Source organism: Scylla paramamosain, unplaced genomic scaffold (genome assembly GCF_035594125.1).
Source record: "Scylla paramamosain isolate STU-SP2022 unplaced genomic scaffold, ASM3559412v1 Contig3, whole genome shotgun sequence".
Classification (NCBI taxonomy): Eukaryota; Metazoa; Arthropoda; class Malacostraca; order Decapoda; family Portunidae; genus Scylla; species Scylla paramamosain.
In genome coordinates this window covers 492,501-502,500 of record NW_026973668.1, presented here as the reverse complement: position 1 = coordinate 502,500, position 10,000 = coordinate 492,501, and the positions used below count along the sequence as shown (strand labels likewise).

General features: G+C 44.6%; 2 protein-coding genes across 10 annotated transcripts in view; one reads left to right on the top strand and one right to left on the bottom strand.

Annotated features, from left to right (window-relative positions):
- Positions 1-9,298, top strand: part of LOC135096184 (complement factor I-like) — a 9,891-nt gene extending 593 nt beyond the window's left edge. The window contains exons 2-11 of one of the 9 annotated variants that reach the window (XM_063997535.1): positions 46-287; positions 1,610-1,697; positions 2,092-2,293; positions 2,459-2,697; positions 4,350-4,490; positions 5,144-5,374; positions 5,911-6,019; positions 6,625-7,440; positions 7,560-7,680; positions 8,047-9,298. In XM_063997535.1, the coding sequence (XP_063853605.1) occupies positions 46-287; positions 1,610-1,697; positions 2,092-2,293; positions 2,459-2,697; positions 4,350-4,490; positions 5,144-5,374; positions 5,911-6,019; positions 6,625-6,785 (1,413 nt within the window). In that variant the 3' untranslated portion in view covers positions 6,786-7,440; positions 7,560-7,680; positions 8,047-9,298. Of the gene's footprint in view, positions 1-45; positions 288-1,609; positions 1,698-2,091; positions 2,294-2,458; positions 2,698-4,349; positions 4,491-5,143; positions 5,375-5,910; positions 6,020-6,624; positions 7,441-7,559 lie in introns of all 9 variants that reach the window. The other 8 variants (XM_063997536.1, XM_063997534.1, XM_063997533.1 and 5 more) reach the window with 8 other exon arrangements.
- Positions 8,937-10,000, bottom strand: part of LOC135096188 (uncharacterized) — a 3,207-nt gene continuing 2,143 nt past the window's right edge. Inside the window, exon 5 of the mRNA XM_063997557.1 lies at positions 8,937-9,989. Coding sequence (XP_063853627.1) covers positions 9,819-9,989 — 171 coding nt within the window. The 3' untranslated portion in view covers positions 8,937-9,818. The remainder of the gene's footprint in view (positions 9,990-10,000) is intronic.

The window sequence follows — 10,000 nt, the reverse complement described above, 5'->3', positions numbered from 1 at the left end:
CCACCACCACTACCACCACAACTACAACAACTACAACCATTCCAGCAACAACAACCATCATCATCATCATCATCATCAGGAACAACAAGAAGAAGGCAATTACTGCGAAACAGACAGACGCAAGAAGAAGAAGAGGAGGAGGAAGTGGAGGAGGAGGGGGTGGTAGTAATAAGGGTGGAGGAGGGGGAGGAGGAGGGGGTGGGGGGAGTGACCCTTACCTCTCTCCTGTACACCCCCTCCTCCCCCTGGGGCCCCTGCACCCGCTCATGCATCACCAGGAGGACAAGGTGAGAGAGAGAGAGAGAGAGAGAGAGAGAGAGAGAGAGAGAGAGAGAGAGAGAGAGAGAGAGAGAGAGAGAGAGAGAGAGAGAGAGAGAGAGAGAGAGATGTTTAGAGATATGAATTAGAAGGAGGAATACAAAGGAATACAAAGGAAAGAACAGACAGCAACAGCCCTACTGGGCCTAACGAGGCTGTCTGTGTGTCTATTCTACCACTACCACTACAGATTCTAAGAGTTAGAGGATGGAGGACACTAGAGATCAAGGAAGGAAAAACAGGAGAGTATAGGGAGGAGGAAAGGCTAAGATGTGATAGGAAAGGATGAAAGAGAAATCATACTATTCACTACACTAACTAACTAAAAAAAAAAAAAAAACATTTTATGTAGGCGCAAAGTACGTTATATGAGGGGTTGCTGCGAGGTGATTGTCCAACCTTTGTTTAAAAGTTTCTATTGTGTTACTATCGACAATATGTGCTGGGAGAGAGTTCCAGACATTTACAATTCTATTAAAGAAATAATACTTAGCCTCGTCTGATCTGAAACGCTTACCTATAATCTTGTAGCCATTATTTCGAGTGGTGTTGGAACTGTCAATGATGAGATAGTTGTTTACATTTACGTTATCAAAGCCCCGACACATCTTAAACAATTCAATTAAGTCGCCTCGCATTCGCCGTTTCTCTAAACTGAACAAGTTGAGTTCCCTCAAGCGCTCCTCATAAGGCTTGTTCCGCAGTCGTGGGATCAACTTGGTAACTCTTCTTTGGACTCTCTCCAGCTTGTCTATAGGAGGAGGAGGAGGAGGAGGAGGAGGAGGAGGAGGAGGAGGAGGAGGAGGAGGAGGAGGAGAAAGAAAGAGAAGATTAGATTATGAGTCAAGAGAAGGAGGAGGAGGAGGAGGAAGAGGAGAAGGAAGAGGTAGATAAGGAGGAGGAGGAGGAGGAGGAGGAGGAGAAGGAGGGAGAGATGCTTAAGATATAACGAAATTTGAGAGAGAGAGAGAGAGAGAGAGAGAGAGAGAGAGAGAGAGAGTCAAGTGGTTTTTCGATAAGTACTTGAAAGCTATCTTACAACGCACCATCTCTCTCTCTCTCTCTCTCTCTCTCTCTCTCTCTCTCTCTCTGGTAAAAATAAATAAATAAATCTTCTTTCTACTACTACTACTACTACTACTACTGCCGTTTTCTTCTGTCTCATTTTCTTTAAGGGGGAACTACACAAAAATTAACTCCTTTTCACCCCCAACAAATCTATATTCATTGTTTCTGTTATAATATACTTAATGTACGTGTATCTGCGGCCTTATCTCCCCTTATCTTGCAGGACGTGCGTGTTTGAGAGCCTCTGCGGGGACGACACGAAGGTGGAAGAAGCTTACTGCTATGCTATTGGCTCAATTTGCAGAGAGAAGGTAAGAAGGGAAAAATAGTTGAGTTTCCCTTAAAATTGATACGTTTTCTATGACTGGTAGGGAGATTATTACGCTCAGAGTAGCGAAGAAAACGAAAAATACCTTTGTTTTTCGCGGTATATTTTTGTTACCCCCCTCTCCTCCGCCCAAACACCCAAAAAACACCCAAAAAACACCCAAAAAACATACTTAAACACCAAAAAACACTTCAATTCACACCCAAACACAAAAAAGGAATAAATAAATAAAAGAAAACTTACCTAATTCCCTCGTAGGTTTAGAAACACGAGAATCTGAAATGAAAGAAAACGAAACATTATTTTTTTCTTTAATGGGATACTAAACTAATCTTATTCATTCATTTATTTACTCATTTATTTATTTATTTATTTAGGTTCTGAGGCATTTGGAAGAAGAAGGATACGTAATAATAGAAGATAATGAAGATGAGGTGATGCAAAGGGAAGAAGAAAGGCGAGAAGAACAAGGAAGAGGAGGACAAGAAGAAGAAGAAGAAGAAGAAGAAGTCGTTTACAGGGAATATGACGAAGAGGAGGAAGAAAAAATGTATTATGACTCGGAATATGGGGAAATAGGTAAGAGAGAGAGAGAGAGAGAGAGAGAGAGAGAGAGAGAGAGAGAGAGACTAGAGAGACTAGTAATAATAATAATAATAATAATAATAATAATAATAATAATAATAATAATAATAAGTCACACCACCACCATCACCACCACCACCACCACCACCACCACCACAGACAGACGCCTGCCACGGTTGGACGAAACAAACAATAGAGGCGTAGAAGAAGAGGAGGAGGAGGAAGAAGAAGAAGGGGAGAAGGAAGAGGCGAACTGGATGCTGGAGAGGGCGGAGGAGGAGGAAGACTGCGGGAGGAGGACACGAGAGGGAGGTGGAAATTGGCTGAGGATTATTGGTGGAGCGGAGAGTGTGGAGGGCGAGTGGCCGTGGCAGGTGGCAGTGTTAAACAGATTCAAGGTAAGTTAGGTTAGGTTAGGTTAGGTTAGGTTAGGTTAGGTTAGGTTAGGTTAGGTTAGGTTAGGTTAGGTTAGGTTAGGTTAGGTTAGGTTAGGTTAGGTTAGGTTAGGTTAGGTTAGGTTAGGTTAGGTTAGGTTAGGTTAGGTTAGGTTAGGTTAGGTTAGGTTAGGTTAGGTTAGGTTAGGTTAGGTTAGGTTAGGTTAGGTTAGGTTAGGTTAGGTTAGGTTAGGTTAGGTTAGGTTAGGTTAGGTTAGGTTAGGTTAGGTTAGGTTAGGTTAGGTTAGGTTAGGTTAGGTTAGGTTAGGTTAGGTTAGGTTAGGTTAGGTTAGGTTAGGTTAGGTTAGGTTAGGTTAGGTTAGGTTAGGTTAGGTTAGGTTAGGTTAGGTTAGGTTAGGTTAGGTTAGGTTAGGTTAGGTTAGGTTAGGTTAGGTTAGGTTAGGTTAGGTTAGGTTAGGTTAGGTTAGGTTAGGTTAGGTTAGGTTAGGTTAGGTTAGGTTAGGTTAGGTTAGGTTAGGTTAGGTTAGGTTAGGTTAGGTTAGGTTAGGTAGGTTAGGTTAGGTTAGGTTAGGTTAGGTTAGGTTAGGTTAGGTTAGGTTAGGTTAGGTTAGGTTAGGTTAGGTTAGGTTAGGTTAGGTTAGGTTAGGTTAGGTTAGGTTAGGTTAGGTTAGGTTAGGTTAGGTTAGGTTAGGTTAGGTTAGGTTAGGTTAGGTTAGGTTAGGTTAGGTTAGGTTAGGTTAGGTTAGGTTAGGTTAGGTTAGGTTAGGTTAGGTTAGGTTAGGTTAGGTTAGGTTAGGTTAGGTTAGGTTAGGTTAGGTTAGGTTAGGTTAGGTTAGGTTAGGTTAGGTTAGGTTAGGTTAGGTTAGGTTAGGTTAGGTTAGGTTAGGTTAGGTTAGGTTAGGTTAGGTTAGGTTAGGTTAGGTTAGGTTAGGTTAGGTTAGGTTAGGTTAGGTTAGGTTAGGTTAGGTTAGGTTAGGTTAGGTTAGGTTAGGTTAGGTTAGGTTAGGTTAGGTTAGGTTAGGTTAGGTTAGGTTAGGTTAGGTTAGGTTAGGTTAGGTTAGGTTAGGTTAGGTAGGTTAGGTTAGGTTAGGTTAGGTTAGGTTAGGTTAGGTTAGGTTAGGTTAGGTTAGGTTAGGTTAGGTTAGGTTAGGTTAGGTTAGGTTAGGTTAGGTTAGGTTAGGTTAGGTTAGGTTAGGTTAGGTTAGGTTAGGTTAGGTTAGGTTAGGTTAGGTTAGGTTAGGTTAGGTTAGGTTAGGTTAGGTTAGGTTAGGTTAGGTTAGGTTAGGTTAGGTTAGGTTAGGTTAGGTTAGGTTAGGTTAGGTTAGGTTACCGAAACTTTGAAAAATATTTGATTATCGTATCTATCCCTTCTCATTCGCTAGTTAACGAACCAAACTACTTAAAACATTACGCCTCACTATTAAATCCCTGGTTTTTCATAAGGGGGCCTATCCACAACACCCCAACCCCCCCTACCCCCCCTGCCACTCACCCCCTACACCCTGTCATCGTCTATCCCTTCTCATTCGCTAGTTAACGAACCAAACTACTTCAAACGCCTCACTATTAAATCCCTAGTTTTTCATAAGGGGACCTATCCACACATCCCCTACCCTCCCCTGCCACTCACCCCCTTCACCCTGTCACGCCCCCAGGAGCTGTTTTGCGGGGGCACGCTGGTGGGGCGGCGCTGGGTGCTGACGGCGGCCCACTGCGTCAGAAGAAAACTTTACGTAAGACTGGGTGAACATGATTTGAGAGACGATGGAGCGGATGTTTACGAAGTGGAGATGAAGGTGAGAGAGAGGGAGAGGGAGAGAGAGAGGGAGAGGGGAGATACGAGGGGAGAAACCAATTAAAACACATAAACATACACATAAACACACAAAAACATCCTTTCAGACACACATGCACACAAACACACACAAAACACACACAAAACACACACAATACACACACAACACACACACAAACACACACACAAACACACAAACACCAAAACGCACAAAAACACCCTTTCAGACACACAAACACCACTTCAAACACCAAAAAAACACACCAAAACACACCAAACACACACAAACACACACAAAACACACAAAACACACACAAAACACACACAAACACACACAAACACACACAAACACACAAACACCCTTTCAGACACACAAACACCACTTCGAACACCAAAAAAAACACCAAAACACACACAAAACACACACAAAACACACACAAAACACACAAAACACACACAAAACACACACAAACACACACAAACACCAAAACGCACAAAAAACACCCTTTCAGACACACAAACACCACTTCAAACACACCAAAACACACCAAAAACACACAAAACAACACCCGAGGCACTCCTCTGCTTCACCCCACACAAAAAAATGACCCCCCCTTGAAAAACCTCAAAAAAGGGCGTTTCTCCTCTTTATAGGTCGAAAGATCCTTCAAGCACCCTGAATATGATGACTCGGACAATATTGAACATGATATAGCGCTCCTGAAGCTCCCAAGGGCGGCGCGGTACAGTGAAGGGGTGCAGAGGGCGTGTCTACCCCCCCTCCACGCCCCCCCGCCCCCCGCCAGGACTAGATGCATCATTTCAGGGTGGGGAAAGGAAAGAGAAACTCACATTTTTGGGTCCGATGTTTTGATGTTTGCTGAGGTAAGTGTGTGTGTGTGTGTGTGTGTGTGTGGGGTGGGCGTGTGGGTGTGTGGGGTGAGTCTGTGTGGGTCCAGGTCGGTGTGAGTGCGTCTGGGTGTGTTTTGGTGTGTTTTGGTGTGTTTTTGGTATGTTTGGGTGTGTTTGCGTGTGTTTTAGGGTGTTTCTGAGGGTGTGGGTGTGTGAAGTAGGTGTGTGGATGTGTGTGCGTGTGTGCGGGTGGACGTGAGTGTGTTTGTGTGTGTTTTTATTAATATTTTGATTGTTTTAAGTTAAATTTTCAAGTTTTGGTGTGTTTTGGGGTGTTTTGGGAGTGGCTGGGCGTGTGTGTGTGTGTGTGTGTGTGTGTGTGTGTGTATGCGTGTGTGCGTGTGTGCGTTAGAAGGCATTTAACGGTATATTCGAGAGATTTGCAGTATTTTAAAGTAATTAGAGTGCTGATTGAGTACATTGTTTACATCCCCGCCCCCCTCTCTCTCTCTCTCTCTCTCTCTCTCTCTCTCTCTCTCTCTCTCTCTCTCTCTCTCTCTCTCTCTCAGGTCCCTATCGTGTCTGACTACCTGTGCCGGCGTGTGTACCCTGACAACCCTATCACCTCTAACCACATATGCGCTGGTTACATAGGAGGGAAATACGACACCTGTGCTGGTAAGTTTGGAGTGCCTGCAGGTGTGTAAGGGTGTGTTTTGGGGGTATTGGGGTGTTTAAGGGTGTTTTTGGGGGTGTTTCAGGGTGTTTTGGGGTGTTTCAGGGTGTTTTTGGGTGTTTAAGGGTGTTTTTGGGTGTTTAAGGGTGTTTTTGGGTGTTTTGGTGTTTAAGGGTGTTTTTGGGGTGTTTTGGGGTGTTTTTGGTGTGTTTAAGGGTGTTTTGGGGTGTTTAAGGGTGTTTTTGGGGTGTTTAAGGGTGTTTTTGGGTGTTTAAGGGTGTTTTGGGGTGTTTCAGGGTGTTTTGGGGTGTTTAAGGGTGTTTTTGGGTGTTTAAGGGTGCTTTGTGGGAGTTTTTGGGTGTTTTTGGTGTGTTTAAGGGTGTTTTTGGTGTGTTTCAGGGTGTTTTTGGGTGTTTAAGGGTGTTAAAGGGTGTTTAGATGTGTTTTAGGGTGTTTTTGGTGTTAAAGGGTGTTTTTGGGGTGTTTTGGGGTGTTTTGGGATGTTTAACCCATACCCTTCCCTCCCTCTCTCTCTCTCTCTCTCTCTCTCTCTCTCTCTCTCTCTCTCTCTCTCTCTCTCTCTCTCTCTCTCTCTCTCTCTCTCCAGGTGACTCAGGCGGCCCGCTAATTTGTGAAGAAGAAGGTGTTTACATCTTACAAGGCGTGACGTCATTCGGGGCAGGCTGCGGGGACAAGAAGAGCTACGGGGTGTACACGAGGGTTGGGGAGTATATGGGGTGGATACAGGAGGTGATGGGGAGCTTGTGAGGGGGTGTGAAGGGGGTGAGAGGGGGTGAAAGGCTTAGAAAATACGTTTTTGTGAGATTATATATTTTTTTGTTTTTGTTTTTGTGAGATTCAGCTATAAATTGTGTGTGTGTGTGTGTGTGTGTGTGTGTGTGTGTTGATAGGGTTTCCATGGGTGTTTTTGGGTGTTTTATAAGGTGAAATGTGTGTTTTTGGGGTGTTTGTAAGGGAGAGAGAGAGTGTGTTTGTGTGTGCTTGTGTTGAGAATGTTTCAATGGGTGTTTTTGGGTGTTTTATAAGGTGAAATGTGTGTTTTTGGGGTGTTTGTGTGTGTTTTGGGAGTTTATGAGGGAGAGAGAGAGTGTGTGTGTGTGTGTGCGTGTGTTGAGAATGTTTCAATGAGTGTTTTTGGGTGTTTTATAAGGTGAAATGTGTGTTTTTGGGGTTTGTGTGTGTTTTGGGAGTTTGTGAGGGAGAGAGAGTGTGTGTGTGTGTGTGTGCGTGTGTTGAGAATGTTTCAATGGGTGTTTTTGGGTGTTTTATAAGGTGAAATGTGTGTTTTTGGGGTGTTTGTGTGTGTTTGGGGTGTTTGTGAGGGAGAGAGAGAGAGAGAGAGTGTGTGTGTGTGTGTGCGTGTTGATAGGGTTTCAATGGGTGTTTTTGGGTGTTTTATAAGGTGAAATGTGTGTTTTTGGGGTGTTTGTAAGGGAGAGAGAGGGAGAGAGAGAGTGTGTGTGTGTGTGTGTGTGCGTGTGTTGATAGGGTTTCCATGGGTATTTTTGGGTGTTTTATAAGGTGAAATGTGTGTTTTTGGGGTGTTTGTGTGTGTTTTGGGTGTTTATGAGGGAGAGAGAGAGTGTGTTTGTGTGTGCGTGTGTTGGTAGGGTTTCCATGGGTGTTTTTGGGTGTTTAAAAGGTGAAATGTGTGTTTTTGGGGCGTTTGTGTGTGTTTTGGGTGTTTGTGAGGGAGAGAGAGTGTGTGTTTGTGTGTGCGTGTGTTGAGAATGTTTCAATGGGTGTTTTTGGGTGTTTAAAAGGTGAAATGTGTGTTTTTTGGGTGTTTGTGTGTGTTTAGGGTGTTTGTGAGGGAGAGAGAGTGTGTGTTTGTGTGTGCGTGTGTTGAGAATGTTTCAATGAGTGTTTTTGGGTGTTTTATAAGGTGAAATGTGTGTTTTTGGGGTTTGAGTGTGTTTTGGGGAGTTTGTAAGGGAGAGAGAGTGTGTGTGTGTGTGTGTGCGTGTGTTGAGAATGTTTTAATGGGTGTTTTTGGGTGTTTTATAAGGTGAAATGTGTGTTTTTGGGTGTTTTATAAGGTGAAATGTGTGTTTTTGGGGTGTTTGTGTGTTTTTTGGGTGTTTGTGAGGGAGAGAGAGAGTGAGAGCGGCCGCGAGTCACAAGAACATATAAATTAATTTTGTTTGTGCTGTTCACGTGAAGAAAATATAAGTTTTTCCCGGTGTTATTAAAAAGATTAGCGAAATTTTGTATCACTCCATGCTACTTCCTTCACTAACAACAAAGTAAGCTAAGCAAACACACTACAACACTCTCCCTACCTTCAATTTGTAGTTTTAATAAAGTTTGCCAATTTATCTCTTTGTGTCGTAAACCTTCCTTCCTCAAGCAAAAGGAGTCCGTCACTACCACCACCACCACCACCGGCCAGTCACTCAGTAAATATATTATAATTATTTATACGTGTTTTTCGCTGTTTCAATCTCGTATAGTCACAAATTAGGCTCGGTAAGTACAGACTGGAGCGTTTGTGAGGTGGTGGGGCAGCTGGTGTTGACATAAATGAGCCTTGTTGACCACGTGAGCTGCGTCTAAATCCTGGTTACACGTATACCACCCCCATCTGAGTCTGGTGGTACACTGACGTCATGTGGCATGGCGGCTGTGACGTGCCCAGTGATGCCAATACTAGCTAAATCCACTAGGCTAGATTGATCCATGAAAATCGCTAGATATACTTGAATTTATTATTTTCCAGCTAGATTATACATGGAAATTCCTGAATTACACATGAATTCCATAGTTTTTTTCCCTGCTGCATTAACACTGATGCCAGCTAGATCCAAAAGGAAGCTCTCTAAGTTGGCATCATCGGCGGCGGGCGGCAGGCGATTTTGAAAAGTTTGCGCGGGAAGAGAGGATGAATGAAAATTATCGTACTTTGATATCACTTTATTTTTTTTGTTTTTATTACATTTGCTGCTTAGTGCTGACTCTCTCCTGATGCTGGAGGTGCGGGGGGAAGGAGGGAGGGGTGGAGGAAAGTCCAGGAGGTAGGGAGAGAAGGAGAGAGGCGGAGATAGAGAGAAAAACAGCATTTAAAGAGGGCGATTGTGCTCCTACAACAATATGTGTACATCAGCCTTACTCTATAGGCCTATATAATGTAAGACTGATGCGGCCTATGCTTCCTTTAATTTCTCTCTTTTTTTTCTCACTTTCTGTATTCCCAGTGGCAGAGAGAGAGAGAGAGAGAGAGAGAGAGAGAGAGAGAGAGAGAGAGAGAGAGAGAGAGAGAGGTTATGCCACAAAAGAAATTAATTGCATGTTTTTTTTTTTATATATTTTTTTGGATGCAAATTGTTTTATTGTGTGTGTAGGCACGCGCGCATGAACAGGCGCGCGGGCGTGTGTTTCACCCACAGTAATTAAAATCAGCTTGTGTGTGTGTGTGTGTGTGTGTGTGTGTGTGTGTGTGTGTGTGTCACTATTGGCGCGACGGAACACAGAGAGGTTCAGCAGGGCGTGGAGTATTGTTGTAGTGTGTGGTAGTGGTGGTGGTGGTGTGCAGTGTGTGGTGGCGTGGTGTGCAGTGGTGGTGGTGGTGTGTGGTGGTGGTGGTGTGTGGCGGCGCGGGCAGGCAGGCAGGCGGGTGGCAGTCTACTGGCGCGGGGAAAGACCTAGAGGTTGAACACAGCCTGGAAGTGCTCCTGCCTGTGTGTGTGTGTGTGTGTGTGTGTGTGTGTGTGTGTAGTGGTGTGTGGCGGCGTGTGGTGGCGCGGGCGGGCAGGCAGGCAGGCGGGCGGGCGGGCAGTCAGTCTACTGGCGCGGGGGGAAGACGTAGTGGTTGAAGACAGCCTGGAAGTGCTCGTGCCTGCCTGACGTGGTCTGCGGCTCGCCACACTTGCGCACGTACTCCTCGCACTCCTCCAGCGTGGCGGCGCCCTTCTCGATGCGCTCCCCCAGGCCGCTCTTGTACGAGGCGTAGCGCTGCGGGGGAG